General features: G+C 35.7%; 1 protein-coding gene across 1 annotated transcript in view; it reads right to left on the bottom strand.

Annotated features, from left to right (window-relative positions):
- LOC128644408 (complement C4-B) overlaps positions 1-26,801 on the bottom strand; it is a gene marked incomplete at its 3' end in the record, with an annotated part of 166,648 nt that overhangs the window by 87,828 nt on the left and 52,019 nt on the right. Inside the window, exons 4-8 of the mRNA XM_053697032.1 lie at positions 22,699-22,786; positions 21,753-21,858; positions 16,507-16,630; positions 16,089-16,204; positions 13,376-13,531 (exon numbers count right to left, since the gene is read on the bottom strand). Of these exons, the coding sequence (XP_053553007.1) occupies positions 13,376-13,531; positions 16,089-16,204; positions 16,507-16,630; positions 21,753-21,858; positions 22,699-22,786 (590 nt within the window). The remainder of the gene's footprint in view (positions 1-13,375; positions 13,532-16,088; positions 16,205-16,506; positions 16,631-21,752; positions 21,859-22,698; positions 22,787-26,801) is intronic.

Below are 26,801 nucleotides of genomic sequence, written 5' to 3'. Positions count from 1 at the left end.
CCCTACTGTGAGCCCCTAAAACCGCCGCCATCTACCTTATTTATCCCCTAATCTGACCCCTTACACCGCCGCCACCTATATAAAAATTATTAACCCCTAATCTAATCCCCCTATACCGCCGCCAGCTATATTAATTTTATTAACCCCTAATGTAAGCCACTTACACCGCCGCCATCTCTATTAAAATGATTAACCCCTAATTTAATCTACCTACCCCGCCGCCAGCTATATTATCTATATTAACCCTAAGTATATTATAGTTAATATAGGTATTACATTATATATATTAACTATATTAACCCTAATTATATTAGGGTTAATATAGTTACTATAGTATTTATATTAACTATATTAACTCTATCTAACCCTAACACCCCTAACTAAATTTATATTAAATTAATCTAATTCATTTATAAACTAAAATATTCCTATTTAAATCTAAATACTTACCTATAAAATAAACCCTAAGATAGCTACAATATAATTAATAATTACATTGTAGCTATGTTAGGGTTAATATTTATTTTACAGGTAAATTGTTAATTATTTTAACTAGGTATAATAGATCTTAAATAGTTATTAACTATTTAATATCTACCTAGTTAAAATAATTACCCAATTACCTGTAAAATAAATCCTAACCTAAGTTACAAATACACCTACACTATCAATAAATTTAATAAACTACAAACATCTATCTAAAAATACAATTAAATTAACTAAACTAAATCACAAAAAAAAACAAACACTAAATTACAAAAATAAAAAAAAGATTACAAGATTTTTAAGCTAATTACACCTATTCTAAGCCCCCTAATAAAATAATAAACCCCCAAAATAAAAAAAATTCCCTGCCCTATTCTAAATTAAACAAATTTCAAAGCTCTTTACCTTACCAGCCCTTAAAAGGGCCTTTTGTGGGGCATGCCCCAAAGAATTCAGCTCTTTTGCATACAACAAATACAATCCCCCCCCCCCCATTACAACCCACCACCCACATACCCCTATTCTAAAACCACCCAAACCCCCCTTAAAAAAGCCTAACACTACCCCCTTGAAGATCTCCCTACCTTGTCTTCACCACACCGGGCCGAACTCCTGATCCGATCCAGGCGATGTCTTCCTCGAAGCGGCAAAGAAGAATTCTTCCTCCGGCGATGTCTTCCTCCAAGCGGCAAAGAAGAATTCTTCCTCCGGCGACGTCTTCCTCCAAGCGGCAGCAAAGTCTTCATTCTTCCGGCGGCATCTTCAATCTTCTTTCTTCGCTCCGCCGCCGCGGAGCATCCATCCCGGCCGACTGCTGTACTACGAATGAGGTACCTTTAAATGACGTCATCCAAGATGGCGTCCGCCGAATTCCGATTGGCTGATAGGATTCTATCAGCCAATCGGAATTAAGTTAGAAAAATCTGATTGGCTGATTGAATCAGCCAATCAGATTCAAGTTCAATCCGATTGGCTGATCCGAACAGCCAATCAGATTGAGCTCGCATTCTATTGGCTGATCGGAACAGCCAATAGAATGCGAGCTCAATCTGATTGGCTGATTGGATCAGCCAATCGGATTGAACTTGAATCTGATTGGCTGATTCAATCAGCCAATCAGATTTTTCTAGCTTAATTCCGATTGGCTGATAGAATCCTATCAGCCAATCGGAATTCGGCGGACGCCATCTTGGATGACGTCATTTAAAGGTACCTCATTCGTAGTACAGCAGTCGGCCGGGATGGATGCTCCGCGGCGGCGGAGCGAAGAAAGAAGATTGAAGATGCCGCCGGAAGAATGAAGACTTTGCTGCCGCTTGGAGGAAGACGTCGCCGGAGGAAGAATTCTTCTTTGCCGCTTGGAGGAAGACATCGCCGGAGGAAGAATTCTTCTTTGCCGCTTCGAGGAAGACATCGCCCGGATCGGATCAGGAGTTCGGCCCGGTGTGGTGAAGACAAGGTAGGGAGATCTTCAGGGGGGTAGTGTTAGGCTTTTTTAAGGGGGGTTTGGGTGGTTTTAGAATAGGGGTATGTGGGTGGTGGGTTGTAATGGGGGGGGGGGATTGTATTTGTTGTATGCAAAAGAGCTGAATTCTTTGGGGCATGCCCCACAAAAGGCCCTTTTAAGGGCTGGTAAGGTAAAGAGCTTTGAAATTTGTTTAATTTAGAATAGGGCAGGGAATTTTTTTTATTTTGGGGGTTTATTATTTTATTAGGGGCTTAGAATAGGTGTAATTAGCTTAAATATCTTGTAATCTTTTTTTTATTTTTTGTAATTTAGTGTTTTTTTTTTTTGTGATTTAGTTTAGTTAATTTAATTGTATTTTTAGATAGATGTTTGTAGTTTATTAAATTTATTGATAGTGTAGGTGTATTTGTAACTTAGGTTAGGATTTATTTTACAGGTAATTGGGTAATTATTTTAACTAGGTAGATATTAAATAGTTAATAACTATTTAATATCTATTATACCTAGTTAAAATAATTAACAATTTACCTGTAAAATAAATATTAACCCTAACATAGCTACAATGTAATTATTAATTATATTGTAGCTATCTTAGGGTTTATTTTATAGGTAAGTATTTAGATTTAAATAGGAATATTTTAGTTTATAAATGAATTAGATTAATTTAATATAAATTTAGTTAGGGGTGTTAGGGTTAGATAGAGTTAATATAGTTAATATAAATACTATAGTAACTATATTAACCCTAATATAATTAGGGTTAATATAGTTAATATATATAATGTAATACCTATATTAACTATAATATACTTAGGGTTAATATAGATAATATAGCTGGCGGCGGGGTAGGTAGATTAAATTAGGGGTTAATCATTTTAATAGAGATGGCGGCGGTGTAAGGGGCTTACATTAGGGGTTAATAATTTTAATATAGATGGCGGCGGTGTTAGGGGTTAATAACTTTATTAGGTTGCGGCGGGGTACGGGAGCGGCGGTTTAGGGGTTAATAGCTTTTTTATTGTTAGGATAGTGAGGGGGGATAGCGGATAGAGGGTTAGACGTGTCGGGCTATGTTAGGGAGGCGTGTTAGACAGTGCGGGCTATGTTAGGGAGGCGTGTTAGACAGTGCGGGCTATGTTAGGGAGGCGTGTTAGACAGTGCGGGTGTTTTAGACTTTAGTCAGGTTTTAGAGGCGCCGGCAGTTTCTAACGTGCCGTAAGTCACTGGCGACGCCAGAAATTTGTACTTGCGCAGATTTCTGGACATCGCTGGTTTATCCGACTTACGGCACGTTAGCATCTGACGGCGACTTATATGGGATAGCTCGAGTTGCGAGCTGAAACTGCGGGCGACGCCGGTTCCCTCGCTTGCGCCGCAAACTGCGATCTATATCGGATCGCGCCCATGATTCAAGCCCCACTGGCACTCTGAGCAGCTGCAGTTCATAAAATGGTGGTGCACTGAGAATATCTAGCTATGCTTTGCTTTGATCACATGAAATTTCATAGTAAACTTCCTTAAACTGAATAAGATAATAACATGACTGTGCCTGCACATGACCGATGCACGCTCCCTATAAGTCTTGGGACTAGCATTCTGATTTGCTGATAATAGGAGTAAATTAGAAAGTTGCTTAAAATTGCTGCTCTATCTAAATCACAAAAGAAATGTTTTGGGTTCATTTTCCCTTTAAGATAACACAATTAGAACTAAAAAAAAACCATTTAAAATCTGAATAAATGTTGAATGTGTTTATGGGTAAGCAAGGGGGGCGCTGATGATGAGTTTAAGGGGGCAGTCACTGGAAAAAGTTTGGGACCCACTATGTCACAGTATTTTATTTTTCCCCTACTGCTTAAAGGGACAGTTTACTCAAAAATATTCTCCCCTTTCATTTGTTTCCAATGATCCACTTTACCTGCTGGAGTGTATTCAATTGTTTACAAGTATTTCCATTACCCTTATATTGGCATTTAAAATAGTTTATTTAGCCTGTGGTATCCCCATCCATCCTGAACGTTTTTGGCCTCAAGGCCAAGCTGTGTTAACACAGCCAGTAGAAGAAATTACACTCCCAGTGGGTTATAGAAGAGATAAGGTAATAAAATGTTAATTTTCCATTGTTCTCTCCAAGTATTGGTGATTGGTTTATAGACAGATAAGATAAGGAAGCAGGTATATGTACACAATGTGATAAAGTAATGAGATCTGATTATAACTACAGATATAAGATAAAGACACATGTATATGTACACAGTGTGATACAGTAATGAGATCTGATTATACCTACAGATATAAGATAAAGACACATGTATATGTACACAATGTGATAAAGTAATGAGATCTGATTATACCTACAGGTATAAGATAAAGACACATGTATATGTACACAATGTGATAAAGTAATGAGATCTGATTATACCTACAGATATAAGATAAAGAGACATGTATATGTACACAATGTGCTACAGTAATGAGATCTGATTATACCTACGGATATAAGATAAAGACACATGTATATGTACACAATGTGCTACAGTAATGAGATCTGATTATACCTACAGATATAAGATAAAGACACATGTATATGTACACAATGTGATAAAGTAATGAGATCTGATTATACCTACAGATATAAGATAAAGACACATGTATATGTACACAATGTGCTACAGTAATGAGATCTGATTATACCTACAGATATAAGATACAGACACATGTATATGTACACCGTGTGATAAAGTAATGAGATCTGATTATACCTACAGATATAAGATAAAGACGCATGTATATGTACACAATGTGATAAAGTAATGAGATCTGATTATACCTACAGATATAAGATACAGACACATGTATATGTACACAATGTGATAAAGTAATGAGATCTGATTATACCTACAGATATAAGATAAAGACACATGTATATGTACACAGTGTGATAAAGTAATGAGATCTGATTATACCTACAGATATAAGATAAAGACACATGTATATGTACACAATGTGATACAATAATGAGATCTGATTATACCTACAGATATAAGATAAAGACACATGTATATGTACACAGTGTGATACAGTAATGAGATCTGATTATACCTACAGATATAAGATAAAGACACATGTATATGTACACTGTGTGTTAAAGTAATGAGATCTGATTATACCTACAGATATAAGATAAAGACACATGTATATGTACACAGTGTGATAAAGTAATGAGATCTGATTATACCTACAGATATAAGATAAAGACACATATATATGTACACAGTGTGATAAAGTAATGAGATCTGATTATACCTACAGATATAAGATGCAGACACATTTATATGTACACAGTGGGATACAGTAATGAGATCTGATTATACCTACAGATATAAGATAAAGACACATGTATATGTACACAGTGTGATACAGTAATGAGATCTTATTATACCTACAGATATAAGATACAGACACATGTATATGTACACTGTGTGTTAAAGTAATGAGATCTGATTATACCTACAGATATAAGATAAAGACACATGTATATGTACACAATGTGATAAAGTAATGAGATCTGATTATACCTACAGATATAAGATAAAGACACATGTATATGTACACAGTGTGATACAGTAATGAGATCTGATTATACCTACAGATATAAGATAAAGACACATGTATATGTACACAGTGTGATACAGTAATTAGATCTGATTATACCTACAGATATAAGATACAGACACATGTATATGTACACAATGTGATAAAGTAATGAGATCTGGGGGCGGAGCCTGGCTGTGCTGGAGAATGGCCGCAGCTGAGTAGAGCTCCTGAGCCAAAAAGCTGGTCAAATGCCTTTATAAGCCCATAAATGAGCTAAACCTAACAAGAATATGTTCAATTAGAGCCGAGAGGATTACCCTGCATTTTTCCCAACTTTTTCGTTACTTTTACTGGGGAGTGAGGAGAGTGCGCCATCACGGCCTCAGACTGTTGGCCAAGACTCCATTCCTGTACCGCGCACGAAGCCCGAGCATACCACTGCCTTGTGACTGCTGCCGCTTTCACTGTTTGCCAGTGCAGCTTACCTATGGACTTATCGCCACATCACTGAGCCCTCTGGCACTGACCCGCTCACACAAGGAGAGACACACGAGGATAGCAACCGCAGATTGAGACCGAAGTTCCGGATTCAGGCCTGAGCATCCACGCGGTGACCATATACCGCAACAGCAAACGGGTGAGCCAAGGCAGATTAAAACCGGGGGTATATAAAAATAACACAGACGGTATACTATATACTCAGTTAGGGGTGCGGTAAGGAACTGTACAGAGGGCAACTGATACTAAGGAGTATATAACCAATTTGGCGCCACTTGTTATTAGCACTGCCATTGGAAACAGCTTATTTCTACGATCATACTGATCAGGAGACCTACATAACCTGACCTTTGTGTATAACAGTGAAAACACGCCTAAGACCTCCTTTGTCACAAACATAAGCTGTAATTTATATTAACACAAACTGTGTTAGCTTACACCTCCCTCATAAGCCTGCTTGAGACAGGCCAAAAGGCGATTTAATACAGAAACTGAAGTGGCAGGTTGTGATTATAAAGACTGCTGTAAAAAGCCCAAAAGACTGCAGACATCCCTGACCTGCTGGTCTTGGCATAAATCTAATTGAGACCTTTTCTTTGACATAATGGCTAATAGAAAAGCTGGACTAGGAGACAAGGGCTCAAAGACCAGGAACATGAATCACTACCTAAAAGGCCCAGAGGTTCAAGCCATTACAGATCTTATACCCCCAAATGAGCCCCTGTTGACAGAACAAGACCACTCTCATGCTGAGACTCCCCCTGCAGCACAGTATGTTACGAAAGAAGATCTAAAAACCCTCTCTTCTAAACAAGATATTAAAGAAGTAGTATGTGAGATTAAAAATTTATTTGGAGAGCTGCGCAAAGATGTGTCAGAACTGACTCAAAAGGTCACAACTATTGAACATGCTCAAAGTACCATGCAAGACCAGATAAAAGAAACAATCCCTCAGGTGCAGCAAAATACTAACATTATACACAGCTTGTTAGAAAGAATTGAGGACTTAGATAACCGCGGCAGGCGGAATAATCTACGGATTAGGGGCATACCGGAAAGTGTTAATCCCATGGCATTACAGGGATATCTTCAAGACCTATTCAGGGTTATTAAGGGCACCCCTATGTCACCAGAAATAGTCATTGAGCGAGCCCATAGGGCCCTGCGCTCTAAACCTTCAGCAAAAGCACCGCCAAGAGATGTGATCCTAAAACTCCTGAACTTTAAAGACAAAGAGGAAATTCTCAGGCACAGCAGGAACAAGCAGTCAATTCAACATGTGGGCATCACTATACAGGTATTCTCAGACCTTTGCCCCGCAACTCTACAGAAACGCCGTGAAATGAAATTCCTCACCACCACGCTGCAGCACAACAAAATTCAATACAGGTGGGGTTTCCCAACCTGTATCGTAGCCGCCAATAATGGAAGCACGGCCATTTACAGAAATACAGAAGACCTGGAAACCTTCTGCACCGCTCTGGGAGTACCAGTCCCAGCTTATGAGGATATACAACAATCCGGTAAACCACGAGAAGATGTACAGTAATGGTAACAGCTGAGGAAGACTGGTAATATTGCTGTTCAGTTTAACTCTGTTATTATTTTATACAAGAACTGTGGGGATGGACTGCCTGTAAGACTACAATTACAAATTAACCCTCAATAGGTTGAAGAGTAAGGGTTGTTACTTGTATGTCTACTAAAGATGATGTTTAGATAAGTATGCCTTACATATGTTGTTAGTTCAAATATACCACTAATTGTTCACATATGTTTATTAGAATAATGGCACACCACCTAGCAGACACGCTCACATATGTGTGGATATATAAGGGCAGTTCTAATTTCCCCACTGCCTTAATACACTCCCCCTCTCCCCCCCCCCCCTCTCGGTTCTATTATTACATTTTAATATTCTTTAAAATTCTTGACTACGTTTTGGTGTCTAGTTTAGATGCCGCTTCACAGTTCTCACTGATATTATTGCTCATTATATCCTTCATGAATAGACCAGCCATAGGCACATTCCCCTTAAAGGTTGCTTTACACAAAAGTTTTACTGTTGTCTTGCTTGTATCACAAGAAAAGTTATAATCATACTTGAACTTGTCTTATCTGTATATGGTAGATAATTCATTTTGATTACCTGAACAGTACTCTGATACTTCTTCTCTCTAACTTTTCCTTTTTCACACTTTACTAACTTCTTCTCTTACCCCTAGCTCTCAACACCTTTCTGCTTTTTCCCTTGCTCGTAAGTTTACTCTCTACCCTTTCCCCTCCCCTTTCACTTTCTCAATCCCACCTCCCTTTTTTTTTTTTTTTCTCACTTCCCTCTCCCCAATATGGCACCTCCAGGAAGAGAACCGAGGGTCCATCCAACCAAATTTGTAACTATAAATGTAAAGGGTCTAAATAGCCCTGGGAAAAGATCAATAGTTACCAGAGAATTACACCGCTTACAGGGAGACTTGTACTTCCTCCAAGAAACTCATTTTGCCAGGCACAAAGAGCCAAAATGGCATGATCGCAGATACCCAGTTTCTATCTTTGCATCGGGGCCACACAAACAAAATGGGGTAGGAATTCTCATTCACTACAGGGTCCCATTTCAAGTACAAACAGTGGAGCGGGACAAAGCAGGCAGATTTCTAATAGTTGTAGGACTCTTGTTTGGCAGGGTAGTCACCTTGGTAAATGTATACGCACCAAACACAGCGCAGCACATATTTTTTAAGACACTCTCCACAAAGCTTCTAGAAATCTCCAAAGGAATTGTAATCCTGGGAGGAGACTTCAACGCCCCACTTATCCCTAAAATGGATACCTCCAATGGAGTATCAAGTGTGTCACACCATATTCTCAAACATATCAATAACACAATGAAAACTCATTTACTACACGACATATGGCGTACACTACACCCAGCAGAGACAGACTTCACTTATTATTCTAGCCCGCATTCAAAATACTCACGTATTGACTACCTTTTTACAGACTCACAGGGAATAGAATATGTCACACATAGTGATATCTCTTCCATCACTTGGACAGACCATGCTCCGGTCTCATGCTTGATGAATTGGCCAGATACACCGGCAACCCCCTATTTATGGCGGCTGGACGACACATTGCTGTCCTGCCCGCTTGTCGTAGAGGACATAACAACTAAGATGACAGAATATTTCACCTTAAACATATTAGATGACCTTGAAATGACCACGGTGTGGGAGGCCCACAAAAGTGTTATTCGGGGATTACTAATAGATCATAAAAGTAGAATTGTGAAACAAACCAGGGAAAAATACAATGATACTCTCAATCAAATAGGGAAATTAGAAGAGCAACATAAAAAGTGCCCCACAGATACTGATCTGATGCAGAGATTAGTCCAGGTTAGAGAAGACTTTAAGCAACTTCTACAGGTAGAGAATCAAAAGAAGGCATTGCTTCTGAAGCAAACATACTATGAGGGTGGTGATAAAGCAGGGAAATTATTAGCTAGAGCCCTCAAACGCTCACAACTAAAAGCATATGTTCACACGATTAAAGATAAAAGCGGTAAGGCTCAAAAAGATAGCACAGCCATAGCGGAGTCCTTCCGCATTTACTATAGTAACTTATACAACCTAAAGACTTCTCTGACATCCCCTACTTTACTAGACGGAAAGCAGACTACTAGGACAGCAGAGTACCTGACAGAAACACGCATGAACACCCTGACGAAAGAGACTGTAGATTACCTTGAGTCCCCGCTTACACAGGAAGAGATACAAACCGCATTGTTAGACCTGCCAAATGGAAAAAGCCCAGGCCCAGATGGGTTTGGAGCTAAATACTATAAGACTTTTCTGCCTGTCCTCCTCCCCCACATGCAAGCACTATTCATTAACACTTCAGAAACAGAGACACTGCCAGCTTCAATGTTGACTGCATATATAACAGTAATACCAAAACCAGGCAAACCCACAGACATACCCCAGAATTACAGACCGATATCGTTACTAAACACTGATGTGAAGATAATGGCCAAGACCCTAGCAAACAGAGTGAATAGCATTCTACCTGGGCTGATCTCTCTTGATCAGGTTGGGTTTGTCCCTGGGAGGGAGGCGAGAGATAATACCCTGAAGGTTTTACAGTTAATTGAATACTCTAAGATTAATAACATTCAGCTTGCCTTATTGTCAACCGACGCCGAAAAGGCGTTTGACAGAGTTAACTGGCAGTTTCTTAGAAGTACGATGGAAAAGATAGGCTTCGGGGAAAAATTTCTAAAAATGTTTTTTTCATTATACTCCACACCCAATGCTAGAGTTAAAGTGAATAACATCCTCTCGTCCCCCTTCAGGATTTCAAATGGTACCCATCAGGGATGCCCGCTATCGCCCCTGCTGTTCGCTATATCCGTTGAGGCGCTGGCATGTAATATCAGGGCTAACTGCCAGATTAGAGGAGTCCAGATAGCAGATAGGGAGCACAAAATTGCAATGTATGCAGATGATCTTTTGTTCACTATCACAGAGGTAGAAACTTCAATTCCCGCTTTGCTAGATGAGTTTCGGAAATATGGGGAAGTGTCATACTTTCATCTTAACAACTCCAAATCTGAATTACTTAGCATTACCCTAGCACCGAAAACACTGCAGTGGCTCAAAACCTATAGCCCATTTGTCATTAATCCCACCTCACTAAAATACCTGGGGATAAAGCTCTCAGCCAAGAATGTAGATATATTTGAGGCCAACTATGTAACACTTAGGAAAGAGATCTCTAATGACTTATCTACTTGGAAACATAAAACAATTTCATGGCTCGGAAGAATAAACGTTCTCAAAATGAATATCCTCCCCAGAATATTATATGTTTTGCAGACTTTGCCAATCCCTCTCCCACACTCCTTTCTCCCATCTCTACAGAGACTGATGGAGGAATATGTTTGGAAAGGTATCAAACCTCGGGTGAATAGAAGGACAATGTACCTCCCTAGAGAAGCCGGGGGGCTAGGCCTCCCAGATATACTCAGCTATAGACGGGCGGTCCTTCTTCAAAGAGTAATGGAATGGTGCCATAATGATCCCCAAAAAGATTGGATAAAACTAGAGGCGAACATTCTTGGCCTAGAGGAGCTCGCCTCCCTCCCTTGGACGGACAAAAAAATTTAGGACGGTGCTGGTGACCAGTTACCCCTGATTGGTGTAGTTTTAGACGAATGGGACAGGACTGTAAGAACGGAATCACATATATCCACGGTGTACTCACCGATGACCCCAGTTTTTGGGAACCCGGGAATCCCAATACAAACCCAACTCACGACTGAACACACCCACCCTACACATAACCGGATCGGACAATTTGTAGCCAATAGGACTATGAAAACTAGAGATGACATACTAACCAACAAACCCTGTCTTGAGATCCCTTGGTTTGTGTATTTACAAATCAGCCACTATATCGCAACACATAGACACAAGCAAGCATTTCTGCGAGACCAGACGCCTTACGAGAAGCTCTGTACGCAAAAAACTATCCCAAGGCATTTGGTCTCAAAGATATACCGACTTCTCCTATCAGGAGGGGGAAGCCTCCCAACATATGTTAAGCAATGGCATGCTGAATTGGGGGTTGAGTTGGAAGAGCGGGAATGGCGCCGGGTGTTCGTGACCACCAGGACGGTGTCGGTATCCGCACACATACAGGAATCACAATATAAGCTGATGAGCCGGTGGTATCTAACACCGTCCCGTCTTAAAAAGATCTACCCAAACACATCGGATAAATGCTGGAGGGGGTGTGGTGGTACGGGTTCTATAATACACATTTGGTGGGACTGTCCCATGCTAAAGGACTTCTGGAAAGAGGTCTGGGACCACATGCAATCAATCTTAGAGATTGAGATCCCAAAGGATGCCGTGACACTGCTATTTCACTTTCCTAAGAGGATCAAAGATTCAACTAAAGGGTCTTCATTACTGCTAATGCTGACTTGTGCTAAGAATTTGATTCCGGCCAAGTGGAAAACACCTCAGACCCCCCTGTTCTCAGAATGGAAACAGGCGGTGCACAGATTGCTAAGCCTGGAAAGATTCCATTATGCTAAGATTGGAAGACTAGATAGCTACGAGATGTTGACCCTGCTCTGGAATGGCACGTGCCCAGATGGGCAGTGACCGTGGAAGGATGTTACATCTTCCCAGCTATACCAGGTGCCCCTTTTTTTTTCTTTTTTTTTTTTTTTCCCTCCCCCCCGCACTTCGCACTCTTAACCTCTCTCTCCCTCTTTTCTGAATTCTCTTACTATCTCACCATAATGTATGGACAAGCAATGTATATCTTAATATCCAGAATTATTGTCTATGTTACGTTGGTAATTTCTGTTATTGTTGCTCAGAAGTTTGAAATTGTTTATCTTTTTATGGAGAACGCTCCTTGGAGCGACATCCTGAGTTCATGACATGTGGATTATAAATTGTTTATCTGACAACACTCAGCAAGGAAACCTAAGAAAATGGAAGAAAATAGGAGTTTTGCATCTCATTCGCTCCCCCTGATCCGTAACTATGTGAACTAAAAACTTAGCAGACTTCTTCCCATGCTGGGTTAAGGGGAGCAAATTGTATAATTGTAACTGTACGATGTTTCTTTATAAGGCACTGTTTGTGCATGTATGTTAATACTTTTATCTGTGAAATAAAGCTCCTTTGAAAAAAAAAAAAAAAAAAAAAGTAATGAGATCTGATTATACCTACAGATATAAGATAAAGACACATGTATATGTACACAGTGTGATAAAGTAATGAGATCTGATTATACCTACAAGCTCAACCCATTTTATTAGGTTGTGGCTTCAAAACACAAAATCAGCTAATTCATATACACAAATAAACCATAAAAAAGCAAATCTCATACATTGTATACTCTGCAGCTGGTAAAAAAAAGTAATTGGAAACATATTAAGGGAAAAACAATTTTATAGTATACTGTCCCTTTAAGTATAATTATTTGTATAGCCCTGAAGAGGAGTAAAATACATAGTTAAAGTCAGCTTTAGAGCAGCATTGTACTACTGGGAGCTAGCTGAACATATCATGTGAGCCAATGACAAGAGGCTTATACGCGCAGCCACCAATCATCAACTAACTCCAGTAGGGCACTGATGCTCCTGAGACTATCTAGATATGCTTTTTTGGCAAAGAATATGAAAAGAACGATAAACTGATAAGTCTCTTAAAATTGCATAAAAAAGGGGAAATTATTTTACAGTTCACTGTTGCTTTAAGAATAAAATCTAGAGAAAGGTCAGTTATTATAAATAGGTTTTACCGTGAGCTCCAGTGATTTGGGATCTTGATTTAGGTTATGGTGAATGGTTGCAACTCCATTATCATTGGATTTAATGGTCTCCACTTTTTCATTTAAACCTGTGAAACGGACATCAACACCTTTTGCAGGAGATCCATCAGCGTGAGATACCTCCGCCTGTATGACAAAGATAAGTAAATGTGCTATATGTATAATACGTTTCTAGGATAGAAAAAGAAACGCGTAGAGGAACTGTTGGGTAATTTCTGAACTTTATGTTGTTGCAGAAAAGCTTATAAATAAAACCATAATAGCCCTTACTATGAATTTTAAATATACAGTACATTTTTTGTCTGACAAACGTAAAAATTGTCTTCAATTTGCCACCCCTGTATCATGTGACAGTCATCAGCCAATCATAGACTCATATGTATACACTGTGAACTTTTGCACATGCTCAGTAGTAGCTGGTGCCTCAGAAAGTGTGTATATAAAAACTGTGCACAATGTAATAATGTAAATTAGAAAATCTCTTAAAACTGAAAGTTCTATCTTATTCATGAAAGTTTAATTCTAACTTAGGTATCCCTTTAAGTAAAATTATCTGGATGCTCTCTGGTCCCTTATGGGAACTGAAGTTCCTATGGTTTGTTTGTGTGTTCCCATTGGGTGAATTAAATACAAAACCCTTTATCCCAATTGCTTGGCACTGGAAAAGGTTTAGATTTTGTAATATTTGTATATTTTTAACTGTAAAATGGGGCATCTTAAAGAAAGGATTGGACCAAATGAAAACAAGGGGGGAAAATTGGCAATTTTAAAATAATATTTCTTTTTTTAAATATTAATGAAAAAGGATTTCAGGAAAATTCTGGTTTTGGGGATTTATGCCCAGACCACACACAACACACACACACACACAAATATATATATATATATATATATATATATATATATATATATATATATATATATATATATATATATATATATATATATATATATATATATATATATATATATATATATATATCAGGGGTTGAAAATTATCCCAAGATGCTAATAGTCCCAGTTTACTACTAGTAAACTATACATTTTAGAGACACTATATTCTAAACCTTAATATACTTTACTTTTACACATTTTTTGGGGGTGTAATAAAACGAATGTATACATCCAATATAAGGAGCATATAGTATTTGATCTGTATTATAAAGTTATAAAGAAGAAAAATAGAATCAAAGTTAAACACCAAAGAACCAACTTAAGTCAACCTATTCAAAACCTAAAACTGCAAACAGTACATTACCTAAAATATGCAAAATAAACATTTCCTCCTACAAGAGGGGGCTTGACCTCATGCAAAACATCCTGCCTTCCAGGAAGCTCACTCCACACCACTGTATAATGCATGCTGGGTATTAGAGCCCAGAACTGCAGTGACACAATACTGAGAGGGAAATAGGGAACTACGAATTCCAGAATGCTTTGTAACTCCCAGAATACTGTGCTTCTTCTTCTAAAACAGAGCTACATTCAAGGGAATTAAAAGAGAAAAAAATAGACATTCAATTGTCTTTTTTCCCCCTGTAGCTTGTACTACTACTTGTTCCCCTGTGGACGCCCATGACTGGGATTCTGAAGTGGCTCTGGAATTTAATTATAGAAGCAGCTGTTACTTCTAGTTGTGAAAAGTGGATAAGTGTTGTATTTCTCTCATGTTATTTACAGTGACATTTGGAGACCTTTCTCTAGCCCAATAAGAAACACTTGAATAGTCGGAAATAGTAAAATTTATGTTATTCATTATTGGAAAATGTTGGTTATTTACTTATACAATTTTTACCATTTTATCACCATTTTAAGTGTGCACAGTTGATTTATTATTTATTGCTACATGTATAAAAAGGTTGTCCTGAAGATAAAATGGTACACATATTATTTACTGACATTTAAAAATATTAACTGTATAACATAGAAAACTGAGAAATACTGACAAAATTCGTCAGTACTCATTTGATTTCTTTAAATTGACTTAGGGGTAAAAATACTTACCTCTAGTGCACTGGAGAGTCACTCTAATCCCGACACATCTTCACAGAGCCCTGAGCTGTGGATAAGTGCGCTAAACCTCCTATTAGTGAGGCCTGGGGCTCTTGGATAAAGTGTCAGGATTAGCGCGGCTCTCCAGCGAGCCAGAGATAAGTATAAGTAAGGCTACAGCTGAACTTTTTCCCCTGTGGCAAAGGAAAATTTACATTTGTTTAATAAATGTAACTGAGTTTTTCACTTGTGCATATTAGGTCAACCTACAGAAAATGATTTTGCCAGATATACATGGTTTTTGTTTTACAATATGTTCCCATAATGCACCTGTGTTATTGTACATGCCGACACAGCTATACATACAGGATTATCAATCTCCTATATTTCCACCAGTATAAACTTTAAAATATTGATAATATAAGTTATAAAAAAATCCCCATACATACACAAAATTCCCCATAGACTTTAATAGTACATTTTGTAGAAATAATTAGATCAACTATTCCAATGGATATTAATTGACCTCTTAATTTTGGAGATGTGGAGAGCTAGAAAAAATGCTTTTGTGGGATTTAGGTTGAACAAGCATGGTGTATACAAAAGAAATAAAGACATGACCTAGCAAGGAAAGTGGGTAGGAGACTTCCGCTGCTATGTACATAACTTACATAAAACCTTTATTGCTTACCACAATATACACTGGTGTAGAAGGAATATAGTATTTCTTGGTTTTGGAGAGATCCAGAATGTAGGGTGAAGCCACAATTTTTACAGAAGTCAACTCTTTCTCCTCTAGAGCTCCAGCTGCAAACAGAGTGGTCAAAATTAGATTGGAGAAAGAGGTGAATATGGGATAACAAGCATAACAAACGAGAGATGTGAGGAAAGATAGATATATAGGGGTGAACAGCAGTGTACGGCAGGGGGAGCTAAAGGTTAGGATAAATGTGGAGTGATGGAGTGTTGAGTATAGAAGTCATGGAATATTAGAGAGGGAGAGGACATCAATAAGTTGCAATGACAAAGCTGTGTGAGATGCCTACAGGAATACAAAAAAGGGCTGCAGAACAAAAGAGAAGTGACCTGTAGATACAGAGTTTACTTACAAGCTATCTCCACAACACTTGCTGCAATATAGAAGTTGGTTCCAATTAAGTTATCCAACGGCTGCTTAATTTTCTCTGAAATGTTAGCTTTTGTTATTGTTATATCCATGGATCCTTCTTTCAACTGCAAGAGAGCAAATGTCATCAGTTACAAAATTATGCTCAAACTCGGTCAACATAAGAACTCAAAATGGCCAGTTTTATTGGCAATGACCTAGATTACAAGTAGTAAAGCAGGTGCGTTATCTTGCACTCAGTCTCTCACTCACACAATCTGTTATGAAAAGTGGTAAAAAAAAGGTTTACCATAGAAGCTTAAACAACATTTTTTATCACACGCTATTCTCAGTTACTTCTTTTACTATATATATATATATATATATATATATATATATATATATATATAAATCGAAATCGAAATTCATAAACAGCACTCTCCGGTCTTTATATATATTCACCTCAGTTTATTAGTATATATATATATATATATATATATATATTCACCTCAGTTTATTAGTATATATATATATATATATATATATATATATATATATATATAGTCACCTCAGTTTATTAGTATATATATATATATATTCACCTCAGTTTATTATTAGTATATATATATATATATATATTCACCTCAGTTTGTTAGTATATATATATATATATATATATATATATTCACCTCAGTTTATTAGTATATATATATATATATATATATATATATATATATATATATATATATATATATATTCACCTCAGTTTATTAGTATATATATATTCACCTCAGTTTATTAGTATATATATATATATATATATTCACCTCAGTTTATTAGTATATATATATTCACCTCAGTTTATTAGTATATATATATATATATATTCACCACAGTTTATTAGTATATATATATATATATATATATATATATATATATATATATATATATATATTCACCTCAGTTTATTAGTATATATATATTCACCTCAGTTTATTAGTATATATATATATATATATATATATATATATATATATATATTCACCTCAGTTTATTAGTATATATATATATATATATATATATATATATATATATATATATATATTCACCTCAGTTTATTAGTATATATATATTCACCTCAGTTTATTAGTATATATATATATATATATATTCACCTCAGTTTATTAGTATATATATATATATATATATATATATATATATTCACCTTAGTTTATTAGTATATATATATATATTCACCTCAGTTTATTAGTATATACATATATTCACCTCAGTTTATTAGTATATATATATATATATATATATATATATATATATATTTTCACCTCAGTTTCTTAGTATATATATATATATTCACCTCAGTTTATTAGTATATATATATATTCACCTCAGTTTATTAGTATATATATATATATATATTCACCTCAGTTTATTAGTATATATATATATATATATTCACCTCAGTTTATTAGTATATATATATATATATATATATATATATATATATATATATATATATATATATATATATATATATATATACAGGGAGTGCAGAATTATTAGGCAAATGAGTATTTTGACCACATCATCCTCTTTATGCATGTTGTCTTACTCCAAGCTGTATAGGCTTGAAAGCCTACTACCAATTAAACATATTAGGTGATGTGCATCTCTGTAATGACAAGGGGTGTGGTCAAATTACATCAACACCCTATATCAGGTGTGCATAATTATTAGGCAACTTCCTTTCCTTTGGCAAAATGGGTCAAAAGAAGGACTTGACAGGCTCAGAAAAGTCAAAAATAGTGAGATATCTTGCAGAGGGATGCAGCACTCTTAAAATTGCAAAGCTTCTGAAGCGTGATCATCGAACAATCAAGCGTTTCATTCAAAATAGTCAACAGGGTCGCAAGAAGCGTGTGGAAAAACCAAGGCGCAAAATAACTGCCCATGAACTGAGAAAAGTCAAGCGTGCAGCTGCCAAGATGCCACTTGCCACCAGTTTGGCCATATTTCAGTGCTGCAACATCACTGGAGTGCCCAAAAGCACAAGGGGTGCAATACGCAGAGACATGGCCAAGGTAAGAAAGGCTGAAAGACGACCACCACTGAACAAGACACACAAGCTGAAACGTCAAGACTTGGCCAAGAAATATCTCAAGACTGATTTTTCTAAGGTTTTATGGACTGATGAAATGAGAGTGAGTCTTGATGGGCCAGATGGATGGGCCCGTGGCTGGATTGGTAAAGGGCAGAGAGCTCCAGTCCGACTGAGATGCCAGCAAGGTGGAGGTGGAGTACTGGTTTGGGCTGGTATCATCAAAGATGAGCTTGTGGGGCCTTTTCGGGTTGAGGATGGAGTCAAGCTCAACTCCCAGTCCTACTGCCAGTTTCTGGAAGACACCTTCTTCAAGCAGTGGTACAGGAAGAAGTCTGCATCCTTCAAGAAAAACATGATTTTCATGCAGGACAATGCTCCATCACACGCGTCCAAGTACTCCACAGCGTGGCTGGCAAGAAAGGGTATAAAAGAAGAAAATCTAATGACATGGCCTCCTTGTTCACCTGATCTGAACCCCATTGAGAACCTGTGGTCCATCATCAAATGTGAGATTTACAAGGAGGGAAAACAGTACACCTCTCTGAACAGTGTCTGGGAGGCTGTGGTTGCTGCTGCACGCAATGTTGATGGTGAACAGATCAAAACACTGACAGAATCCATGGATGGCAGGCTTTTGAGTGTCCTTGCAAAGAAAGGTGGCTATATTGGTCACTGATTTGTTTTTGTTTTGTTTTTGAATGTCAGAAATGTATATTTGTGAATGTTGAGATGTTATATTGGTTTCACTGGTAAAAATAAATAATTGAAATGGGTATATATTTGTTTTTTGTTAAGTTGCCTAATAATTATGCACAGTAATAGTCACCTGCACACACAGATATCCCCCTAAAATAGCTAAAACTAAAAACAAACTAAAAACTACTTCCAAAACTATTCAGCTTTGATATTAATGAGTTTTTTGGGTTCATTGAGAACATGGTTGTTGTTCAATAATAAAATTAATCCTCAAAAATACAACTTGCCTAATAATTCTGCACTCCCTGTATATTCACCTAAGTTTATTAGTATATGTATATATTCACCTCAGTTTATTAGTATATATATATATATTCACCTCAGTTTATTAGTATATATATTCACCTCGGTTTATTAGTATATATATATATATATATATATATATATATATATATATATATATATATATATTCACCTCAGTTTATTAGTATATATATTCACCTCGGTTTATTAGTATATATATATATATATATATATTCACCTCAGTTTATTAGTATATATATATATTCACCTCAGTTTATTAGTATATATATATATTCACCTCAGTTTATTAGTATATATATATATATATATATATATATACATATATTCACCTCAGTTTATTAGTATATATATATTCACCTCAGTTTATTAGTATATATATATATATATATATATATATATATATATATTTTCACCTCAGTTTATTAGTATATATATATATATATATATATATATATATTCACCTCAGTTTATTAGTATATATATATATTCACCTCAGTTTATTAGTATATATATATATATATATATATATATATATATATATTCACCTCAGTTTATTAGTATATATATATATATTCACCTCAGTTTATTAGTATATATATATATATATATATATATATATATATATATATATATATATATATATATATATATATATATATTCACCTCAGTTTATTAGTATATATATATATATATATATTCACCTCAGTTTATTAGTATATATATATATTCACCTCGGTTTATTAGTATATATATATAAATATATATATATATATATATATATTCACCTCAGTTTATTAGTATATATATATATATATATATATATATATATATATATATATATATTCACCTCAGTTTATTAGTATATATATATATTCACCTCAGTTTATTAGTATATATATATATTCACCTCAGTTTATTAGTATATATATATATATATATATATATATATATTCACCTCAGTTTATTAGTATATATATATATATTCACCTCAGTTTATTAGTATATATATATATATATATTCACCTCAGTTTATTAGTATATATATATATATATTCACCTCAGTTTATTAGTATATATATATATTCACCTCAGTTTATTAGTATATATATATATATATATATATATATATATATATTCACCTCAGTTTATTAGTATATATATATATATTCACCTCAGTTTATTAGTATATATATATATATATATATATATATTCACCTCAGTTTATTAGTATATATATATATTCACCTCAGTTTATTAGTATATATATATATTCACCTCGCTTTATTAGTATATATATATATATTCACCTCGGTTTATTAGTATATATATATATATATATATATATTCACCTCAGTTTATTAGTATATATATATATATATATATATATATATATATATATATATATATATATTCACCTCAGTTTATTAGTATATATATATTCACCTCGGTTTATTAGTATATATATATATTCACCTCAGTTTATTAGTATATATATATATTCACCTCGGTTTATTAGTATATATATATATTCACCTCAGTTTATTAGTATATATATATATTCACCTCGGTTTATTAGTATATATATTCACCTCAGTTTATTAGTATATATATATATTCACCTCAGTTTATTAGTATATATATATATATATATATATATATATATATATATATTCACCTCAGTTTATTAGTATATATATATATTCACCTCGGTTTATTAGTATATATATATTCACCTCAGTTTATTAGTATATATATATATTCACCTCGGTTTATTAGTATATATATATATTCACCTCAGTTTATTAGTATATATATATATTCACCTCAGTTTATTGGTATATATATATATATTCACCTCAGTTTATTAGTATATATATATATATTCACCTCGGTTTATTAGTATATATATATATATATTCACCTCAGTTTATTAGTATATATATATATTCACCTCAGTGTATTAGTATATATATATATTCACCTCAGTTTATTAGTATATATATATATATTCACCTCAGTTTATTAGTATATATATATCTATGTTTAATTCTAAAGGGACCACTATTTACTAATAGCTTAAAATTCTCAGGCACAGTTTGCTAATACTTTACCTTCACTTGCTGCTCCAGGCCTCTTAGCATTGATTTCTGCCCGTCTTTGTCTATGATTCCTACTCGTACATAGGCGATACCGTCTACAGGTTCCCCGTACACATACCTAAAACAATCAAACAATAATGACAGTATAGATGCCATATATGGGATTAATGTTCTAGTAAAACATGTTGACCAAGCACAAGACGCTTTTATGTGTAGTCTCCAATCAGCAGCTAGCTCCTAGAAATCCACTGCTGCTCCTGAGCCTACCTAGGTATACTTTTCAACAAAATATACCAAGAGAACAAAGCAAATAAGATAATACAAGAAAATTTGAAAGTTGTTTAAAATGATATGCTGTATCGGAATCTCGAAATACATTTTTTGGGTTTTATGTCCTTTTAGGACCCTTTAAGTGAGGCACATTGGCCTGGTAATAAAACCTTTATGGTGCTGCCATTTAGTGTCTGTGGGTGTACATAAAAGAAACTGGATTCAGAGCAAAGAATGATGGGAATAGTGTGAATGACAACCCCTACTCACGCACCATTGGGCTAGAGCGAGAAGGGGCGGGATTGCACAAGCAATACGGGCCGCATATTGCTGTAACACCTTTCCTAACATTTTGCGATCCCAGTAGGCGGGGTTCACAATTCTCCTCTATAAAACCACACCTTAATCTACTTCATATTCTCCACCTTAGAACCTACCATATTTATTTCTCTTGAGCAGTGATTTTACACCTTGGCTGCCAGTAATATACAATGCACTGCAACCTTTACTGGCACTCAGGACGAAAATCTTTATCTTTGTACCCTATACGCAAAGTAACTGGCAAATCAGTTTATGTTTAACCCTTTCAGTTTCATATATCCTGCACCCTCACATTAATGTTGCATAATACCATACATAAACATACACAAAATGAGGGCACTGATTTAGAATTAATAAACACAATTACCTGGCTTCAACTCTGAATCTTAACTCGTTTTTAGAGATGAGGAAATATGGGATGTCTGGAATAATCTTCACCTCAAAATTTGGAAGAACTAAAAAGAGAAATGAAAGAACAGATGAGTTGATTGAGACAAACCGAGCAGTCCAATTGCAGTCCGCCTTCACATATTTTTACATACGGTGCAATATACTCATATCTGCTCAATTTGGGCCTAGATTACAAGTTGAGCACAACCGATAGCACAAGGTGCGTTATCCTTAGCACAACCATGCGCTAAGAATAGCCATAATCTGGTATGACAAGTGTATGGTAACAAAAAACTTCCACACTATCATAACGGGACATGAAATTTAAAAGTTTTCTTTCATGATTCAGATAGAACACAAAATAATAAACAACTTTCCAATTTACTTCTATTATCAAATTGTCTTTGTTTTCTTGCTATCCTTTGTTGAAAACCAGGATGGTAAATTCAGGAGTGTGCACGTGTCTGCAGTACTATATAGCAGCAGTTTTGCAACAATGTTAAACAATAGCAAGATCACTAGATGGCAGCACTATTTCCTGTCATGTAGTACTAATGTTATACATTAGCAAGAGCACTAGATGGCAGCACTATTTCCTGTCATGTAGTACTAATGTTATACATTAGCAAGAGCACTAGATGGCAACACTATTTCCTGTCATGTAGTACTAATGTTATACAATAGCAAGATCACTAGAGGGCAGCACTATTTCCTGTCATGTAGTACTAATGTTATACATTAGCAAGAGCACTAGATGGCAGCACTATTTCCTGTCATGTAGTACTAATGTTATACATTAGCAAGAGCACTAGATGGCAGCACTATTTCCTGTCATGTAGTACTAATGTTACACATTAGCAATAACACTAGATGGCAGTACTATTTCCTGTCATGTAGTACTAATGTTATTTATTAGCAAGAGCACTAGATGGCAGCACTACTTCCTGTCATGTAGTAAGAATGTTATTTATTAACAAGAGCACTAGATGGCAGCACTATTTCCAGTCATGTAGTACTTATGTTATACATTAGCAAGATCACTAGATGGCAGCACTATTTCCTGTCATGTAGTACTAATGTTATACATTAGCAAGAGCACTAGATGGCAGCACTATTTCCTGTCATGTAGTACTAATGTTATACATTAACAAGAGCACTAGATGGCAGCACTATTTCCTGTCATATAGTACTAATGTTATACATTAGCAAGATCACTAGATGGCAGCACTATTTCCTGTCATGTAGTACTAATGTTATACATTAGTAAGATCACTAGAGGGCAGCACTATTTCCTGTCATGTAGTACTAATGTTATACATTAACAAGAGCACTAGATGGCAGCACTATTTCCTGTCATGTAGTACTAATGTTATACATTAGCAGGAGCACTAAAGGGCAGCACTATTTCCTGTTATGTAGTACTAATGTTATACATTAGCAAGAGCACTAGATGGCAGCGCTATTTCCTGGCATGTAGTACTAATGTTATACATTAGCAAGAGCTCTAGAGGGCAGCACTATTTCTTGTCATGTAGTACTAATGTTACATATTAGCAAGAACACTACATGGCAGCACTATTTCCTGTCATGTAGTGCTAATGTTATACATTAGCAAGAGCACTAGAGGGCAGCACTATTTCCTGTCATGTAGTACTAATGTTATACATTAGCAAGATCACTAGAGGGCAGCACTATTTCCTGTCATGTAGTGCTGTTATACATTAGCATGAGCACTAGATGGCAGCACTATTTCCAGTCATGTAGTACTAATATTATACATTAACAAGAGCACTAGATGGCAGCACTATTTCTTGTCATGTAGTACTAATGTTATACATTAGCAAGATCACTAGATGGCAGCACTATTTCCTGTCATGTAGTACTAATGTTATACATTAGCAAGAGCACTAGATGGCAGCACTATTTCCTGTCATGTAGTACTAATGTTATACATTAACAAGAGCACTAGATAGCAGCACTATTTCCTGTCATGTAGTACTAATGTTATACATTAGCAAGAGCACTAGATGGCAGCACTATTTACTGTCATGTAGTACTAATGTTACACATTAGCAATAACACTAGATGGCAGCACTATTTCCTGTCATGTAGTACTAATGTTATACATTAGCAAGAGCACTAGAGGGCAGCACTATTTCCTGTCATGTAGTACTAATGTTATTTATTAACAAGAGCACTAGATGGCAGCACTATTTCCTGTCATGTAGTACTTATGTTATACATTAGCAAGATCACTAGATGGCAGCACTATTTCCTGTAATGTAGTACTAATGTTATACATTAGCAAGAGCACTAGATGACAGCACTATTTCCTGTCATGTAGTACTAATGTTATACATTAGCAAGATCACTAGATGGCAGCACTATTTCCTGTCATGTAGTACTAATGTTATACATTAGCAAGATCACTAGATGGCAGCACTATTTCCTGTCATGTAGTACTAATGCTATACATTAGCAAAAGCACTAGATGGCAGCACTATTTCCTGTCATTTAGTACTAATGTTATACATTAGCAAGAGCACTAGATGGCAGCACTATTTCCTGTCATGTAGTACTAATGTTATACATTAGCAAGAGCACTAGATGGCAGCACTATTTCCTGTCATGTAGTACTAATGTTATACATTAACAAGAGCACTAGATGGCAGCACTATTTCCTGTCATGTAGTACTAATGTTATACATTAGCAAGATCACTAGATGACAGCACTATTTCCTGTCATGTAGTACTAATGTTATACATTAGCAAGAGCACTAGATGGCAGCACTATTTCCTGTCATGTAGTACTAATGTTATACATTAACAAGAGCACTAGATGGCAGCACTATTTCCTGTCATGTAGTACTAATGTTATACATTAGCAGGAGCACTAGAGGGCAGCACTATTTCCTGTTATGTAGTACTAATGTTATACATTAGCAAGAGCACTAGATGGCAGCGCTATTTCCTGGCATGTAGTACTAATGTTATACATTAGCAAGAGCTCTAGAGGGCAGCACTATTTCCTGTCATGTAGTACTAATGTTACACATTAGTAAGAGCACTACATGGCAGCACTATTTCCTGTCATGTAGTGCTAATGTTATACATTAGCAAGAGCACTAGATGGCAGCACTATTTCCTGTCATGTAGTGCTGTTATACATTAGCAAGAGCACTAGATGGCAGCACTATTTCCTGTCATGTAGTACTAATGTTATACATTAACAAGAGCACTAGATGACAGCACTATTTCTTGTCATGTAGTACTAATGTTATACATTAGCGAGATCACTAGATGGCAGCACTATTTCCTGTCATGTAGTACTAATGTTATACATTACCAAGAGCACTAGATGGCAGCACTATTTCCTGTCATGTAGTACTAATGTTATACATTAACAAGAGCACTAGATAGCAGAACTATTTATTTCCTGTCATGTAGTACTAATGTTATACATTAGCAAGAGCACTAGATGGCAGCACTATTTCCTGTCATATAGTACTAATGTTACACATTAGCAATAACACTAGATGGCAGCACTATTTCCTGTCATGTAGTACTAATGTTATACATTAGCAAGAGCACAAGAGGGCAGCACTATTTCCTGTCATGTAGTACTAATGTTATTTATTAACAAGAGCACTTGATGGTAGCACTATTTCCTGTCATGTAGTACTAATGTTATACATTAGCAAGAGCAATAGATGGTAGCACTATTTCCTGTCATGTAGTACTAATGTTATACATTAGCAAGAGCACTAGATGGCAGCACTATTTCCTGTCATGTAGTACTAATGTTATACATTAGCAAGAGCACTAGATGGCAGCACTATTTCCTGTCATGTAGTACTAATGTTATACATTAGCAAGAGCACTAGATGGCAGCACTACTTCCTGTCATGTAGTACTAATGTTATACAATAGCAGGAGCACTAGATGGCAGCACTATTTCCTGTCATGTAGTACTAATGTTATACATTAGCAAGAACACTAGAGGGCAGCACTATTTCCTGTCATGTAGTACTAATGTTACACATTAGCAATAACACTACATGGCAGCACTATTTCCTGTCA

The sequence above is a fragment of the Bombina bombina genome, unplaced genomic scaffold (genome assembly GCF_027579735.1).
Source record: "Bombina bombina isolate aBomBom1 unplaced genomic scaffold, aBomBom1.pri scaffold_745, whole genome shotgun sequence".
NCBI classification, from domain to species: domain Eukaryota; kingdom Metazoa; phylum Chordata; class Amphibia; order Anura; family Bombinatoridae; genus Bombina; species Bombina bombina.
Note: the sequence above shows the minus strand (reverse complement) of the source record. Positions and strands in the feature narration are given on the sequence as shown.